Source organism: Accipiter gentilis, chromosome 4 (assembly GCF_929443795.1).
Source record: "Accipiter gentilis chromosome 4, bAccGen1.1, whole genome shotgun sequence".
Classification (NCBI taxonomy): Eukaryota; Metazoa; Chordata; class Aves; order Accipitriformes; family Accipitridae; genus Astur; species Astur gentilis.
The window spans coordinates 17,156,057-17,175,380 of NC_064883.1; the positions used below are offsets into that span (position 1 = coordinate 17,156,057).

Below are 19,324 nucleotides of genomic sequence, written 5' to 3' on the forward strand. Positions count from 1 at the left end.
TTTGAGCTGCATGCTAACTAGCCTTTCCCAGGAAGACCCATCTAGCTCCAAAAATTACGTGCTGCAACTAGTATGTTCAATGCAGCAGTGAGTGGGAAGCAAACACAAGACAAGGAATACTGACAGCTCTTAGTAAGTATAGGTGGAACTGTGGAAATAATATTGGGGACCTGAACTGGCATTAATAATACATACTGAGACTGTTCTAATTTAAAATAACTACTAGAAAATTCACTTTTAAACTCACTTAAAATATTGTGGACATTTAAATAGTTCTTAAAACCAAAAAATCCCAACGAAAAACCCTGTAGCCAGTAGATGGTGCTACATTCAAGCAGTATTTCTGAAATATGCCGTCACATTCTGTGTGCCATCAAATTACTGCTTGCTTACTTCAATCACTTCTAAACAGGGGACTATTCAAATTAGCATTTGTTCTGGCCTGCCCAGAAACACCAATTACAGGTCTCTCACTGACTGCTCCTGGTCTTATGCTCCTAATGATGCTAATACCTCTTTTGGCTTCTAATCGCCCTTATTGTTTCTTCTGGCTTTATTAGTAGAAGTCAGTCATTTCAGGAACAATAGTGAGATGATATGCCTCTTCACGTTTACATACTTCTGCTCATTTACTCTGAAATCTTGGGTCTGAGGCAATTTTTTCTCCATCCACTTCCCTGCAAGCAGTATGTCATCTAAGGCATTCAATTTAACTCCTGAATTTCTAAATTATAGCATGATTATTGTAGTGAACTATGACACAGACACCAAATTTCATCATCATAATAAAGCCTACTCCAGAACTGTTGCTGAAATCATCTTGTTCCATGCGTGAAAACCAAATTTTTCATGTCTGAAATACCCAGTGTATCACAGCAAAAGCAGCACAAAAAACATACACTCCTCTTACTCTGTCCCCTGCCCCTGGCAACAAAACCTGCACAACCCATATCCATAGCAGGTTTCACCTGAACCAAACGCAACAGCCTCCAAAGGAAGGGCAGAGGCTGGCTTCTCAGTTGCTCATAACAGAAAACAGGGGTCTCATGAACTATACCAGTGTCTTTCATTTGCCCTCCGTATGCTTGGGTCCTCTCTTTTAGAGAAGACCCCATTTCCTTTTGCTTCTTGTCAATGCTCAGTGGCTTGTAATCCCTGGAGAAACATGTCCATGTAAATCACTCTGCAGCTATGAAGCTGCATGTTGTGGTAAGGGAGGTTATAGACAAATACAGTGTTATTCCATCAAATGGATTAAAATAATGCATAGGCAAATGGATTAATGTAATGCATAGTTAAAATTCTCCCACTAAAAAAAAAAATCCAGTTTCACCTAGAAGACAATGAAGCTCAATCTATCTCTCAAAAAAAATTTGGGCATCATTCAGAAAGTTGACAGATTCAACTTGCATGTTTTGGCAAAACCTTCCTCAACTGTAGCCTTCAAGAAAGAGCACAAATGAAACACGGAACAATGAACGTAGGAGTCTCAGTCCAATCTGCACTCTGTTTAAAAGGCCGCAAAACCTCAATGAGGCCAAACTGGAACATGGCCCGACGACAAGCCTCAGCATCCTCCACACAGGTGATTTGTGACAGACGTTTTTTCCTCACGGCCAGTCTGTAGGCTCCCATTATATTGCTCCTGTAACAACACAGTCTTGAATAGGAATGAATTGTCAATGTGTATGTGTCCAGAAGTGTCCTGGTTTCAGCTGGGATAGAGTTAATTGTCTTCCTAGTAGCTGGTACAGTGCTATGTTTTGAGTTCAGTATATGAAGAATGTTGATAACACTGATGTTTTCAGTTGTTGCCCAGTAGTGTTTAGACTAGTCAAGGATTTTTCAGCTTCTCATGCCCAGCCAGCGAGAAAGCTGGAGGGGCACAGGACACAGCCAGGGCAGCTGACCCGAACTGGCCAACGGCATATTCCATACCATGTGATGTCACATGTAGTATGGGAACTGGGGGGAGTGGGGACAGGGCATCACCACTTGGGGACTAACTGGGTGTCGATTGGTGGGTGGCAAGCAATTGCACTGTGCATCGTTTGTACATTCCAATCCTTTTATTATTACTGTTTTCATTTTATTGGTGTTATCATTATTAGTTTCTTCTTTTCTGTTCTAATAAACCATTCTTATCTCAACCCATGAGTTTTACTTCTTTTTCCCCGTTTTCTCCCCCATCACACTGGGTGGGGGGGAGCAAATGAGCGGCTGGCTGGGGTTAAACCATGACAAGAAGGGAGATAAATCCATTTCCCTATCTTACTGGGATAAGGAAAAGAAGTAATTGGAAGTTGAGAGATGATCAGATAATATGATTGTAGAAGTAGTCAAGATAAGGACTCTTTTAGAGTATCAATATGGACTAAGCTTTTAAAAAGTAACAGTAGAACTGTCTGAACAAGTACTGTGTTTGGGGTTTTTTAAATACTGTTTAACTGATCAAGATCCAAATCTGATTGGGAGGGAGGGCCAGGAAGCATACATAAAACGATATCCAGGATTTTAATCAGATGCTTTGCAGTTTACTGACGTTCCAGAAAGATGCAAACTCTGCAAGTTTCCTCTTGCAACTGTGTAATCTTATTGAAGGTAAATTATACTTAAACTAACATCTACTTCTGATGATCTGATTTAAGGACATTTTGTTTCATGTACTTTTTAAAAACACATCTTTAATATAACACGATAATTCTAGTCAAAGGGGGGGGGGGGGATCAAAAAGAAGAGCATAGATCTATTCTGAAGTACTTTATTTGAAGAGTAAATTTTATTTCAAGGTCAGCTGTGTCAACCAAGACATAATACTTCTGCTTACAAAGAAAAAATGAGAACAGAAGAAAATGTGTGCCATACACTACATGCACTTGGATACTTATTAACAGCTTTGTTACAATCAGCAATACTTTTCTTTCATACAGAAAAGCGTTTACTTAATATACTGAAGACAGAAAGCTATCTGAAATCAATTAGTTACTGTGTTTGTTTTAAGGTCCCCCACTGCTGCAGACTTCATCTCTGTATGAAGAGTTGCATGAAGAAAATGCAGCTTATCTTTGCTGAAGTTGCTTCATTCCTTCCTTTTCTTTGTACACTGTAGACCAGAGTACGGCAGTCGACATCTGCACACGTTTGGAGCTATGCATTTTCCTCCATGTTGACAAGGTAGTTTACATACAGCTGAAATGAGACACCAGATACATAGTATGTCTTCAGGCCAACACAGGATCATTTTTCTTCTTTGTCTCACTGTGCTAGCAGAATTGTTCCCTGGTGACCACACTGGGACAGTATAAATAAAAGCATAATGGAAGAACTGAAAAGCACAGCCTCTCAATTTATGGCATCATGGCCTTCACTGGAATACAGCCCCAGTATGTCTAGTCTTATTCGTGCTCTATTCCCCTTTTAAAATACTATCATTTCTGTTGTTCTTTAAGGCACAGGCTATTTTTGAGATGGATGCCTCCATGAAAGTGAGGGAACAATAAAAATTCCTGCTGAAACTTATTGAAGCTGGTTCTTGGATCCACATCCATGAGGAAATGCTACATACTAGCTGTTGCTCACACACTGCCCTTCGTTCCCCTACAAGAAGGGCAGAGGAGGACTGCGCAGGCACAGCTTTAGTTGTCCCCTAGCTACTACACACCCGTTCAGTTAACAAGCCAGGGGCTGCAATTTGCTCATGAACATCTGCACCAACAGAAGTCAAACTGGATGCAGATCTGGTTAGTTCAGGAACAGTGATTATTTTGACATTAAGAACCTGAACACTTCTGCCATTATTGCTGGTGCAGGGAATGGAGCTAAGCATTTTGTAAGTTCTCTGCATCTCCCATACTTACCTTTTCGTATCACCCTCTGTCTCGATACACTGATTAATAAAAAGGATAAGCATTTTGCTGGTCAAATGGGAACGTTAAAGTATTATTTGTTAATGTTTGCTTGACTATATATATTGCAGAAGAAAACACTACGTGATTTGGACTCCCACAGCCACACAAAAATTTCAAATGCGGAGAACTTAATCCAGAGAACTTGCACCCATGACATCCAGTTCAAAAGCAACATTTAAATGAGCTTTCTCTCAGTCTGCCAGAGAGCAAACAAAAATCTTTTTACAGTCTCAGGATTATTGCCTTTTAGCATCAGGGCAGTGCTACTATGAGCATACAAGGCCCTGCCAGAGAAGGGTAGATTAAAGTTTTTATAATCATCTGCTTTTGTGAATCAAAATTTGGGAAAATGCAAGTGGTTATTCAGCAAGAGTGTCAGTCAGTACTGATCTTGATTAGAGCCGGCTTCCTCTTACTCTTTTAAGAGCACCTGGAGTTGATTCTGCCAACTTATCCTCAAAGTGAGAAGCAAGTTTCAATTTTCCATGTCCATAAAATTTAATGAAGCTTCTAACCCACATCAGTAGTGATAGTGTTTCTGTAACAAGCATTTTCAGTTCTTTATACTGGGGTCTCGGTTTATAGAAAATATTTCAGAAATACTGACAAGACATACTGATCAATGAATTTGGTGACAACCAAAATCTGAATCTGAATTTACTTAAAGTGGAAAAGTTCTGCTTTCTGACCAAATTGAAAAGCCATCTACTCCTTATGTATACTTGTAAGATCCCCAGTATGCAGAAGCAGCTCTCATTTATTATTCTAAGATACTTCCCTAGCAGCTTTGTTCAGCACTGAAGATTTGAGCACTATATTGGCAAATCAAACAAGTAGAGAAAAGGATAAACAAAAAATGTCAGAAGTCATTTACCTAAGTGACATGCTCCACCGACCCATCCAGCTGGACAGCTACAAATCCCAGGAGCCACACAAGCTCCATTATTCCGACAACCTTGAGGACAAATTGCTAGTGGAAAAGAATGGGTAAGTCAGCAGGATTTATAAAACTGATATAAAAGAATCCTGACAGAATGAAAGATTCAGGATGATACAAATCAAAATGGCAAAACACATTTTCTTCCAGGCCAGATGATCAACTGGTATAACTCTAAAGGCATTTCCAGGACCATGAAAATGGAAAAAAATATTTATGTACTGTGTTAAGAATTTTGGTTTAAATGTTAACAGATGTACACTTTAATGCAAAATAATTTGACACTATTTTATCTGAGTATGTACCAATAATGCAGGTCCTTCATTTTGGTAGTAATGCAATGACATTTCCATAGTTATTAGTTTCTTAATACTTTTAAAATGTTTTCTTTACTGCAGTTGTATTTTTAATAAATATAAATATTTTCATGAATGTAGTAGATACCCACCTTCTTGGCATCTTGATCCTGTCCAACCAGAAGCACAAAGGCACTTCACAACTCCATTGACAGAGATGCATTCCCCACCATTTTGACAGCCTCCTTCACAGCTTACTGCGGAAGAACAGCATACACATTACATTTCAGAAGCAGCATAGGACTTCAAATAATTATCTTTAAACAGCTGGTCTACCATCAACTACTTGTTTTATCACATCTGCAAAGACTAAAATTTCAACTATTCAGAGCAAGGCACAGTTCTATGAGTGAGTGAAGATGACAGAACCACGTCTGCAAATGCCAACTCAAAATGCAGTTAAAATTTAGCATGTGCTTAAAAGCTTGCTGACCATTTAGCCTGAGAGTACCAACAAACAAACATGATTATTGCTATGGCACAGCTCCTCCCGTCCCCAACTGTGAACCAACTGCTCATCAGCTACACCACAGTAACTACTAACATGCATATTCTTATCAATCTTGCCAAATCACAGCTGGTAAGGCAGTAACATGTGGTCAAGGATTCACATATTTCCTTACCTGACAGGAACTATACATAACAAGAGGAAGAAGAAAAGGGGATATTACTTTGACAAACGAACACATGACTATAGTCGAGTGGTGCTTTCCCAAAGGCCAACCATCTAAGTCAGCCTCCTCATTCCAGAATCATTCTACATGTCAAAGCCCTGAAGGCCTCATTAATGAAGCATTATTTACGCCAGACGTGATTGGTGTCAACTGTGGCGTGCACGATCTTTGAAATACAGCATTATCATGTTCTGTACAACCAAATGCATCCTTTCACAAGCATGAATGTAAATGTATACACCACCTTCACTGTATTGAAGAGAAACAACTATCCGTCAATATAACGATAGACAGTTGGAATGTCTGCTTGATACTTGATAGAAAAAAGTCCAAATCTCTGTTCTACCACAAGTTTTGAGCATGTTTTCAGCTAACAGATTTTTGGTGCAAATGCTGAACATGCAAGGACACACAAGTCAGCTCCAGCACAGCTAGAAAAGGGCTTCAAAGCTTGTTTGCATATTTCTTTGTCACACAGTATAAGTTAATGTATTTAATATTGATTGTATTTGATTGAGCGTGGTGACAGGGACAAGTGCCTGAAGACTGGAGGAAAGCAAATATCACTCCAATCTTCAAGAAGGGCAAGAGAACCCAAGGAACTACAGGCTGGTTAGTCTCACCTCAATACCTGGTAAGGTAGTGGAACAACTGATCCTGGAAACCATTTCCACGCACATTCAAGACAAGCAAATCATCAGGAATAGTCAGCATGGCTTCACAGTGAGGGTGACCAAGCACTGGCATAGGTTGCCCTGAGAAGTCGTGGAGTCTCCTTCCTTGGAGATACTCAGAAGCCATCTGTACAAGGGACCTTGGCAACTGGTTCTAGGTGGCCCTGCTTGAGCAGGGGGTGTTACATAAGATGACCACCAGAGGTCCCTTCCAACCTCAACAATTTTGTGATTCTGTGCGATTCTGTAATTACACATTGCACCACACTGCAAGTTTGTACATCCAGGCTCCATATGCCACAGTACTCCACCTTAAAGGTGAGCACAAGCACATCCTTCACCTTACAGGGATAACATGATAACAAATGCAAGTAGGACTTTTACTCCGATACAAATCCAAGTCTAGACTGTAGTATTAGCATAAACCAAATCCTCACTCTGCTTTTTCTATTTAAGTAGTATTTCTCACGTTGCTTCTGATTTAGGCTCTTCTGAGAATGTCAAGTTCCCCTTTCTTGTGGGGTCCCTGTCAAGACCCCACAAACCTACACTTCCAGTTAGCTTTTAAGAAATTAAAAAAAAATAATTTAAAATAAATCCTTTTTGCTGGAAGATGAAGCTGACCATGCTCCAGTTTACCACATAGCTCTCAACATTGTTATGTCTACTCAGAATGAATAGTTATTTCCCAATGCATTACACAACAGTACCGTGTTATACAGATCTTCATTAGAAGACACATCATCTTTTTTATTAATATTATAGTTAAAAATTTTGATATCAGATTATTATCACTGGCAGTTGAATTCCCATTCAGTATCGTTAACATCCCAGAGCTACAGTTTAAGTTGCTGCAAACTTAGATGTTACCATGTTAGGTACACTCAGGTCATGCTTTCTTCATAACATACCAAATACAGCTTTATTAAAAAAATAAAACAAACAAACAAACAAACAAAAAAACCCCAAACCCAGACAACCCAACAACAACAAGACTCCAGAGAGCCGCAGAAGCTAGCTGAGTTCCTTCCCCAAGTACCCATTAAGTTACACTCCAAGTAAACTCTTGTAGCTATTCCACATTTGAAGGAAATAAAGAAAATGCCCTCAGAATAAACATCACGCATAAATAGAGAATCCTGTGAAGTGTTGCCAGTTGCTGTGACCACAGTCAGACAGAATGCTTATTAAGTTCTCAACACAGTGACAACTGCCCAACTAATCTACCAGTATCTTTCCAAAAAGAACTTATAGAAATTTTTTAAGTGCCAGGTTGAGGCTTTTCTTCTGAAAGGAAAACAATGTTTTCTTTTCCTTCACTCTCTGGGGATATCTTACATACTACATCATTTCCCCCTCAAACTATTTCAAGTTTGCTTCCCCTTTTATCCCAGAACTCAAGTCATCCTCAGTAGTCTGATCAGTTCATAACAACATAACACTATTTTCTTGGATTGCCTTTTCCAATCCATCCATACATTCAATAGGCTTCACAAAACCATAAAAATCGGTCTTCGCTACTCATGATCTCTGTCATCTCGCATCACCTATCAACAATACATTGCCATGCATATCTTTAGTGACTTGACCTCAATATTACCGTCTTGCAGATACTACACAAAAGTTTCAACCACTTAATACAGAAATATGCATCTATACAAGTCATTGCATTAAATTATTTAGAAAGAGTCTGTTATAGAGCTAACCAGAATATTTACGTAACACATAAACAAGGTATTTTTCAAGGGACAAAATTTTCTCAGACTCTCACAACACATTTCAGTACATATACTCCACCCCATTCTCCTGCAAGCATGCAGATCCTCTAGGACAGGCATTTTTTGACAGTAAGGTCAGAGGTCTAAGGAATTAAGGTCATTATTTCAAAGTGCATTAGATCTTGGACTTCAGGAGTCCCAAATTAATTTTGTCTGTTTTCAAACTCCTTGTATTTCCAAGCTGTCACTTGTTAGGGTCTTACTCACCTTTATGACAGTATCTACCCCCATAGCCTGGTGGACATCTGCATTTTCCAGGTCTGAGGCACTCCCCACCATTTTTGCATTTTGGATAACATGTTGCTGTAAGACAGACAACAAACAAAGCTTGGATAAATATTGGTAAAGCTTACCAAAATTACTACTTAAGTACATAAGAAATTTGTGTTGTTTTAGTCTCAGAGTACTCAGTTTGTCTTCACATTTCCTAAGATATATTTGCCCTGCCATCCTACATTGCCGATCAGGTGAAACAGTTTCCCTGCACAGAGAGCACTCCACCATTTTAAGCTTTTAAACACTCAAAACTAAGGAAGCTTTTGGACCCTAGACAGAACAGGCAGAAGAAAGAGCCATAATAAAAAGGAACAAAAGAACACAGCTGGACTGCCAAAGAAGCTTTTGATAATTGAAGTCAAGAAATGACAGGTGAGAAAAGAGCTGATAGGAAGAAATGGTTTAATAAAAAATGCTGCAACTTCAGGGGCATCTTCTGATTCTTATGATGAAATATCAGACTTCACTCTTTACTGGATTCCTACACACCTCTTCAGAAAAACTACATGCTCATTTCCTCATACCTCTTCTCTATAATGTTTCCAGAAGTCAGCATTTCCTTCTCCTCCACTCTGTTTTTTTTGCCTCAGCTTGCCTCTCAGAGACCTTTCTGAAATGTACAGTGTTTGTTTAGAAATCATCTGAGATAAATGTAACTTTTGTCATAACTGTAATTATCTGTTGGGAGAAAAGCATCTATGATCATCACAGATTCTGCAACCTTTTCATTGCCAACAGGTTGGATAAGGCACAAATTAAAATCTTCATTTTGCAAAATTCTGAGTAAGTCCAGTCAGATTGAAAATAAATTACCTATCACATAGGCCTCCTTGCTACTCATAAATCATTCCTCAATCAGCCCTGGTGTCTGAGAAAACATTTGTTTATTCACGCACAGATTTTAGGAACCCATGTGTTTCAGAGAGTCTTGTCTGAACTAACTGCAGGTGTGAGATGAGTTCTCTACACCACATTGCTTTATCCTTTGAGTGGATGGGCAAGAAGTCTGAAACAGAGGGAAGGGAAAAGATGAGCAGCAAGTAACACCACACTGATTTTTCCCTCGTATACTTACAGGACTCTCAAGGAACCCAACTGAAGAATAGAGGATTCTTCACATTAGTATCTGCAGAATGAGTATTTGCATGCAAATAAAGGACACAGACATCTATGAAAGAACCATTCAGCACTCAGCTCTGCATAACACTTTCACCAGGTGCTTTCAGCTCATTGGAAATGCCACACAAGAGCTCTTAATTTAAGAAAAAACTCTATTTCTGTGTTATTTCACATAGTTTTCAGTTCGGTTTTCTTGACAGAACAAGGGATAAAGCTTCATTTATCCAATTTTGTTCTACATTGATGAGCTTATCAGAACAAGCATTCAGTGGTTCCCTTAACAATTCCACACAGTTCACCTCTGTAGTTGAAAAACGGATCTGCATTTCCAACAACCCTTCACATCTCCCCTAAACCCAAAAATGTCTAGGATCCAACAGTTGTTTGGAACAGTGTATACAGCATAGCTATTCATCCCCACTACGCAGTGCATTAGCTACACATCATTTGTCACCACCTGCTAGCCTTAGCTTCTAAATAAAACAACGCTCCATGAATGATTACAGTGCTGAATGAAATTTTCACAGCATCCCATTTAAGAGTTTAAAAAAAACCCCAACAACATTTTAAATGAAGGGCATTCAGAACTACAACAAATATTGTATAAATTATATCACCTCTTCAAACAGGACAACATGTGAAGAAAAGAATTGCTGATATTTAGTGATTTTTACTAATTAATAGCCACAATGCTCTGCAGTTAAACTTTTGAAGAAAGGAATTAGAAATCAGGTGGGTTATATTAAACAGGGTTTAAACTAAAACTCTTCTCCTCAGTGTTTACTTTTGCATATTGGGTGACATTTTCAAAAATACTGTCTCCCCTTGGAAACCAACAGGACCAGACTCTGGTTCACCCTAGCTTTATGCCTCCTACCATGGAAATGCGATGTACAAATGACTCTGTGGGTCAGGTAACATCTAAGAAGTAAATTCCAGTATTTTTACAAGTCCTAATTTCTACACGCTTCCTTGATCTTTCTGCTAGTACTATTATCACTAATCGCACCTAGAAATACCAGTTTAACATTGCTGAGGCTTGGAAAGCCGTCAAGCCTCTAAAAGCATCATTCCTTACTCAGGCAAGTACTTAAACACGCACAGTGAAAATGATAAGAGGAGGTCGATGCAGAAGCCTGTCCTGTAAGTGGTCGTTTACCCAATGCTCAAGTGGTGAAACGCTATCTACTGACAATATCGCCTTTTCCGACGGCTGGATCTGCTCACCTACGCCAGCGTCTTCACAGAGGAGCGGGCTCTTGGTTGTGCTCTATCAGTTTGCCATCGCTGCCTCGCCTCACCAGAAACCGGGTGTCCTCACCCCCCTCCTTCCACCGCGCCTTACTGACGCCCCCCCCCCCCCGGCACCTAACCACCCACCTCTCGCACCAGATCCGAACCCGGCTCTGCAGACCTTCCCGGGGGGATTACTTACAGGGAGGCTGACAGGTCAGAGAGCGAACACAGGTACCTGTGCCCAGCCCTGTTCCGGCCGAGACGCGTCCCCAGGGACCACCGCCAACGAAGAGGGCCCTACAGCCCCGGGCAGGCGACGCACGGCGAGGCGGGCCGCCCCGCCGCCGGCCTCTCCGGCCCGGGGCCGGCCGCCGCCCTGCCCGCGGCGCTTCTCACCTTTCCCCGACGCCGACGCGAGGGGCGGAGCGGCCTCTCCCCGCCCGCCGTTCTTCCGCGGCCGCCCCACAACGGCTCCCCGCCGGGGGGCCGCCCCGCAGCCCGCCGCCCCCTTCCCGCCCGCCGGCACGTCCGAGCGCCCCTCCCGCGGCGCGAGGCCGGGCCGTTACCGTGCTGGCAGAGCTCGCCCTCGTAGCCCTTGGAGCAGAGGCAGGTGCCGTTGCCGAGGCAGAGCCCGCCGTGCTGGCAGCGCGGGCTGCAGGCCGCCGGCGGGCCCGCGCCGAAGGGCCGGGCCTCCCCGCGGGCGGGCAGGGCGCCCGCGTCGCCGCCGCGCCACAGTCCCCACAGGGCCAGCCAGAGCAGCAGGCGGGGCACCCCCCCGCCGCCGCCGCCGCCGCCGTCCCGCCGTGCCATGGCCCGTGCGCCTCGCCCGCCGGCAGCCGCTGGCTCGGGCAGCTCGCGGCCGCCTCCTCTCCGCTCACTCCCCTTTCACACCACCCCCCCCCCCCCCCCCCCTCGCTTTTCCCCTCTCGGTTCTTTTCTACTCCTCCTCCTCCTCCTCACCCCCACCGCAGCGCCGGCCTGCCCCCGCCTCGCCGCCCCCCGCGCCATGTCGCGGCAGGTGGAAGCCCCACCCGGGTGTCCGTGACAGCCAGCGGGTTACCCGTGCGCGGCCAGGGCCAGGGCTGCCCCCTGCCGCCGCAGTGGCTGCCATCAACCGGGCCCGGGGGGGGGTCTGCAGGCCGCAGCCCGGCCCAGAGCCTGCCCAGCCACGAGGTAGGCGTTTCTCAGAACTTAACTGTAGGTAGGCCAAGGAGTCCGCCTGAGCACGAAGCCTAGCGGGGGGCCCGGCTGCCTTTTGGCTCTTCCACCCCTTCCCAGGGTGGCACGGCAAGACTGACCTCCCTCCGTCCCTCTTTGCGACCTTACAGACTTCCACGTTTCTGTTCGCTTTCAAGTCGCCATACAATGCGAATATCGTGGCACGATATTCGAAGGGTGATTTGGGAGAGAGGACTGACGTACTGAACTCGCTGCCACTCTGCGGATGGGAAAACGGGAGGAATATGGGTTTCATGCTGCTGCCTCATCCAGCGTGCCTTCTCTGAGAATGGCTTGAATATAATTCTGTGACAAATGAAATGGCGATTTATTTCACTTCAGTTGTGAAAATACCTTCAGTTGTGAGAACAGAAACACAGATGATCCGAAAACATTTTCCCCTTCATTATTTACCATCTTTCACAAGCATTTCCTACCATTTTAGGTATTTGCCAGAGAAAGCACACTTTCAATGCCAAGACCGAGCCCAAGGGAATTTTTTCAGATGAGTTTGAGCAATAGTGATAAAAGGATAGTGTAAGCACCTCTACAAAGCATCTACTGAAAAGTGAAATAAACTTCATGCCTTTTGAAAAACTAAGGAAAAAACAAGTCTGTCTTCAACAGCGAGAGTACACTTTGAATTAGTTTTGTGAGTGGCATAAAACAGCTTAATTTGTTGTCTAGGTGATCTGGTAACTGCATTCACTTTGGAAATTAAAACTTGTGTAATTGCATGATAGAATGAAAGGCAAAAGTACTTCTGCTGGAAAACTGGCTTTGATCCCTTTTCACACCTACAGAGTGGAACATACCGTTCCTGGAGGGAGTAGAATACAAGGCAAATCTGTAGCATGAGGTGCTGTCTGGCTTTTTGCAAAGGTTAAGGCACATGTAAGGTGATCTTTGCAAGACTGTATTTAGCCTTTCAAGGAGCAAAGTGACATGTTAAATGATTAAAGAAGAGAAGCCTAGAAGTGCAGTACTAAATAATTGCCTGAAACAGGCATAATTCCCGCCTTGCTTGTGCCTAGGCAACCAAAGCAACTTTTAGATGATACATACATACAATTACATTCATCCTGTGCAAACCCATGTTGCAAATATCCTTTCATGTAGTACTGATGCTGAAAAAAAAGCAGGGATCTAATTACTCATGCATAACTTGCCATGGTCTTTTAATTTGCTGTCTTGAATAAAAACATCCAAGCCCTGTTCATATCGCAGTTGAGGTGGAGAGAACAGGGTCTCCTGCTTTTGTATACAGTATTCCCTCTTGCAAGTATGAGGGTAATTGGATTGTGCAGTGAGAGCACTTGTGGTAAAATTGCTTGCCAGAAATATATTGAGGAATAAATTCTTCCCAAAAGGAATAGCTTGCTTTATGCCAACCCCACAAGAGCAACACGAGAAAAGAAAAGAACTGAGATGGTGACGTTGGGCTGTATTGTTCTGTTTCCCCCTCTCGGTTCTTTTCTCCTCCTCCTCCTCCTCCTCCTTCTCCTCACCCCCACCGCAGCGCCGGCCTGCCCCCGCCTCACCGCCCCCCGCGCCATGTCGCGGCAGGTGGAAGACCCACCGCGGTGTCCGTGACAGCCAGCAGGTTACCCGTGCGTGACCACGGCCAGGGCTGCCCCCGCCGCCGCAGTGGCTGCCATCAACCAGGCCCGGGGGCGTCTGTCATCATAATTTTCATCATAATTGGGTATATCATAATTTTACACTTCCTTGACTTCTGCCAATAATTTTGACCATATTGAGTTCTTCACAGTATTATTTTTTCTATTTTCGTCTTTTCTCCATAAGACAGTCTAATGTGTAAGTGTGCCTTTCTGATATTAATGCCTAGCAACAATTCATTCATACAGAATTCTTTCAGGTTTTAACAGCTATTATTCATTATTCATGTAGAGGGTCTGTTTTTTAAAGTACTATTTATTTTTAGTCCCATATCCCAGCTTCCCTATTCCAAAAAGATGACTTCTGGTGGCTCAGGTTAATTAAGAGCCCCCCTTTTTTTATTTCTCTCCATGTTTCCTTTGAGGATCTTAAAATAATTAATATGAAAGAAAAGAATCCTATTTTGAAATATAGCAAGTGCCCCTTCAGCGGAGATAATTAAATGCAAAGACTATATTAAATAAGCTTGCCCAGGTGTTTCATTGAATGAAATAAATTTGTTTAAACATTATCTTCTGTAGCAAGGGTTAGGCTGCTTCACCATCTTTGTGCATCTAAATTCATCTCAGGGCTTATCAAATTTGCTGAGTGCATGTCTGCATTTTAAAGGGATTGTGTCATGTTAACAGAGGTTCTCACTGAAAACAGAAATGCTTCCAGGCATCCAACGTGCTTTAGCCTTAGAAGCACAATCTGATTTTATATATATATATATATATATATATATATATGTATACACATCTCTACCATACTTGCTTTTTAAGAAGATGTAGCTAACCCCACATCCCTTCCTCCCATTTTGTCACCGGACAAAAGTGTTATTCCAGGCTGTCTTTGAATACACAACTGCCACTCCAGCAAATGCACACTACTACATCCTTCTCACCTCTACAAACCTCTTGGTTCTTACTGAGGTCCTTCACCTCTTTTTGTAGCAATTCAGACATAGAGAAGAAGGTACAGTACATATATAAAAAGAATATATATAAAAAAACAGCGGTTAATGGAGTTGCTAAGTAGAGAGTTAGACAAAGAGAATTCACATTCATTCATTCACAACGCAATGGTTATATTTGGTACTTAGTTTCAGACTAAAACCAAAACAAAGCAGTTTTAGGATTAGGACATTCACAGTCTCATTTTTTGCTTATATAGGAAGGAGTGTTAACATCCTTCTGCTACACTGGCTAGCTGTATCATAGACAGCAATATGTAACAGCCTCTTGAGGGGCACTGCTGTCCACTCCAGAGAAGAAATGAAATGTGCATTATAACTGGAGCTAAGGTACTCGGTGATATATTGTGGGAATAAGGTTGCTCACCTGAAGTTTGGGATTCTGTTCCGTGAGAGGGAGAGCAGGTACAAGGACTGGGCTCTCCCACAACCCTATGGGAATACCCCACTTCTGGGAATCCCAGAGTGTGCACATGTGTCTCTTGCCTATTTCAAAGACTTTTATTTCATTACAGCATGAAAAATATTCAAGAAGCATAAGCTCAGATCTTCATGTGCCATGGGACTTCATGAGTCAGCCAGCTGTAATACAATCTGCTTTCAAAAGTAGTGACTTGTAAGAAAATGATAAGCCTAGAAGTCAGGATATGAAATTGTAGAGGGTGCTTGTGCGGTGGTGATGCACAATAATCCAATAAAATGTCAGTATCTCATTAATCGGGTAGATTTACTGGGGTGGGAGGTAATGTTAGGAGGTGCAATATACAGCTAACCTCTTTCCCAGCACTGTGCAGTATGTATGGTTCCAAGCTCTGACACAATCATAGCTGCCCTGTTACAGCTGGACTGGGTGCTGTGCTTAAGTACATCTCATAACGCGTCATCCAGAGCCAACATGCTATCAGTGTGGCATCACAATTAGCACCCACATTTATAAGTACTTTTCAGCATAATTTGATCTCCATTCTACCATGTATAGATGAGCCATCAGGTAACAATACAGTTAAATACCATTGATCAAAGCTGTATCCCAACTCAAGTCCATGTCAACTCTTTCAGATAATAGGGACTTATGACCAACATCAGTCTTCTCTGTTGACAGTTTGAATACTGATCTGTCTTCCAGTGCAATTGGGCTACAGTGGCATTTGAGAAATATGTATGAAAGTCACTATAATTCTGCTAAAAGAAGGAAAAAGATATATGGGTTTATTTTTAAACATGCCCATGTGTGAATTAGGTGAGCAGAAATATTATATATGTACAGGCTGTGTACATACATTCATCAACAAATGCCATGCACATCTCTTGTTGGTGTCCAAAATTAAGGGCCTCTATGGATTGCGCATACAGATTGTCTCCATTAGTCCCCCTAGCCCTGATTTTGTAATATAAACCCCTGTTTTAATTTATCTGAAACAAATACATTAATCCAAAGGATGCCAGCCCTGTATGCAACTTTCAGAACCATTATTCTAATAAGTAATTTTCTTCACATAGCAGCAAACTCTCAATATGTGATGTTTAGTCAACATGACTGATGTGCATTGAAGTCCTTGTTCACAGATTTATCTTGCTTACTAGATAGAAACGTGAAAATGGTATATGTTAGTGAGATACTTCAGAATTAACACTTTAATCATTGCAATTAGTTATAAATCTCTCAGATTGTCACCTTTTCTAGGCAATTCCAATTAGGGCACAGAATAAATCTATGCCTGGGGACTCTGGGTATCCCAAAGCAATGCAAAACTAGTGTCAAAAGACCGGCCAGGCTCACTAGAAAGTTTAGCTCTGTTTGAAGTTCTGTTTTATGCAAGGCAAGGTCACCCAGTCACTACTCTTTCCTTTGAATCCTGGATATAAATTACCTGACAGGAAAGGAATGATGTTTCTTTTGCACATTAAAAGATTACTGAGCAAAAAGATCAAGGCTTGTCTTACTCCCTGGCAAACAGCTCAGCTTTCAGCTGAAACCTTAATTCCTTGTTGGATCTGATTTTGTCTTTCAGGAACATTTGGTGATGTCTAAGCTAAGAAACTTTCAATTTCTACAAAGCAGGTGGGCCAGTGACCGACCCTTAATCTGATTTCACAGACATGAAGCGTTACTTCAAAACTGCAATTTTAGAAAACGAGGTCCTACTCTTACACTGCAGATAACTTTGGTTAGTCGCTGCAACAAGGAGGGACCAAAAGTTTACACAGATATCACTCAATTCAATTTTGAAAGCTGAAGCCAGTCTCACTACAACTAAGGAATTTTCTGCTCATGCTATAGATCTTAAGGTCAGCCCCATTCTATAGATGCACCATCTGAAAGATGCTGAGCAGATACCAATCAATGGAAACCAAATCTGTGATTCATATACAAAAATTACTCTTAAGGACTAAAGTCCAGATAAAGCAAGACGGAGAGATGCTTTAAGTATCGCAACCAGCTTCCTTTAGAGCCATCTGGAAACCTCCTTATTTTCTTCAGCACTGTGGTATCAGGCCCTACATTCCAGCAAATAAAGGGCATGATATCATAAGGCACCAGGTACCTTGAATTTTTATTTGGCCTGGAGTTTAAAGGGCTCAGTATCTCACAATGCCACAAAGTCAAACTGAAATAGTTCTCTTCCCATCCTCTTTTCTTTCAGCACTGTACTCTGCTGAGTTGCTGAAGTGGGCTTCCAAGCAAATGAAAATAATTTGATTTCCTCACTACTCGTGGACTGTCAACTATGTCCTTCATAAATAAATGATTTTTTTTCATCACTGAATCTTATATTTTGCCCTCAAAGAAATTTGCCATAATATCCAATGAAAAGAATAATTGAATAGCACTTGGTATAACTATTGACTATAACTCAGATATCACACCACTGCACACAGTATAAATACCAGGGGCCTAATGTTCTGTAAATTAATTGAAGTGAAAAGTCCATATTCACAATTCATTGAGGAAAATACCCAAGAGGGTAAATACTAATTCTAAGATATGTTTTTTTTATTATTGAGTGGTGAATTTTATGTTGTTCCAGTAGTTAAATCTCTGCCTCACAGGATACAGCTTTATTTCCATCAACTGTCCACAATATCAAATATTATTAATCATTTGATATTTATATAGTTATTATTGTATCATAATCCCTACAGAGACTTGTGCTGCTGTAAGCCAAAGCAACACTACTCAAGCTGCCCCAGAGCAAAACCAGTGTCTGTGGAAGCATTCAGAGAGTCATCCTTGAGACATAAAGATATCACTTTGTCTGCCACAAAAATGTTGCCAACTTTAGGGTGAATGTAGCTACTGTTCAACAGGGCACAGCAACACAACCCAGCAATGTGGAACAGGAAGCGATTAAAAAAAGACCACATCTAATTGATATTTAGGTATGGTAGGATGTAATTACTCATGCTGGAATTCATTCAAAGCATCAGCACTCTGAATGCTCCCTTATTAAAAAAAAAAAAAAAAAAAAAAAAAAAAGTACAATCAGTTCTTTACTGTCCACCAACAGAAAAGACTGTAGTTTGGCAGCTGATGGTTAAAAAATTGGTTTAATACATAGTTCTATGTTTTTCATGTCATTTTCATGTTTGTTAAGTTATATTACATCAAATCTACCTCTGAACAAAGAAAGTGGTAGCTCAAGTAAATAGTAAATAGTACTCAGAAGTTTAGCAGCACTTTGTGATTTTAAAGTTCATTATAAATTTTGCCTGCTTGTGCTAATTTTCACAGCATTTCTGGGGAAAATTAAGTAGCAGAACCACTTTACAAATGGTTAGGCAACAGAAAGTTGTTAGGCAATTCACTTTTAGAGCTAATAGCAAAGCTGGAGTATACATGGTATTATTTGTTTGGTTCACATTTCAAATCCTGACAGCACGTCTAATGCAAACGTGTCTTCATGCGATCTGTGCAAGTCTGGCCAGGAAATGAATATGTGAAATGAAGGAAGTCAGATAATAGTTTATTTCTAAAGAACTCTGTCATTCATCTGGAAACCACTGGTAGACATCATCTTTCCTAACTTCATAGGTATGATCATGTTGAGGGATCACACCTCTAATTTGAATAGAGCTGGAATCTGGGCCTAAGAAACTTAAGAAGCAAGAGTTGCTAACCTAAATCCTTAATGACAACAGAACAAACAGGTTGACACTGAATTAAAATTTGTAGAAAAAACCCAGAACTTTGTCATTGTCATCTGCCTCTAAACAACCCATTAAATAGGCAATCTCTAGTGGCTCAGCTCAGCTCTCTGCCATTTATGTGCTGTGCTCCCAGTTAAACTCAACCCCTTGATGGACACTAACTCTGATAGATGCTTTCGTCTGCACTGACTGTGAAGACTTTTCATGTTGTATTTCGTAGTAACTGTAATATTTGTGTACTGACAGTATTGCCAATTGTGAAGGGTTTTCACAGTTTGTGAGTTTGGGTTTGTTGGTTTTTTTCGTCCCCTAAATCTTCAGATTCTGGAATCCTGTGAGGAGTTTTAATACTCAGTTATAACTT

The 19,324-nt window shown here is 41.5% G+C and overlaps 1 protein-coding gene across 1 annotated transcript; it reads right to left on the reverse strand.

Moving 5' to 3' along the window:
- Positions 1-2,765: 2,765 nt before the first annotated feature.
- LOC126037767 (von Willebrand factor D and EGF domain-containing protein-like) lies at positions 2,766-11,809 on the reverse strand. The gene is made up of 5 exons (XM_049798506.1): positions 11,525-11,809; positions 8,535-8,630; positions 5,294-5,398; positions 4,783-4,878; positions 2,766-3,189 (listed from the first exon to the last, which is right to left on the reverse strand). The coding sequence occupies exons 1-5, from the start codon at positions 11,766-11,768 to the stop codon at positions 3,080-3,082; spliced, it is 651 nt and encodes a 216-aa protein (XP_049654463.1). The 5' UTR covers positions 11,769-11,809; the 3' UTR covers positions 2,766-3,079.
- Positions 11,810-19,324: the final 7,515 nt, after the last annotated feature.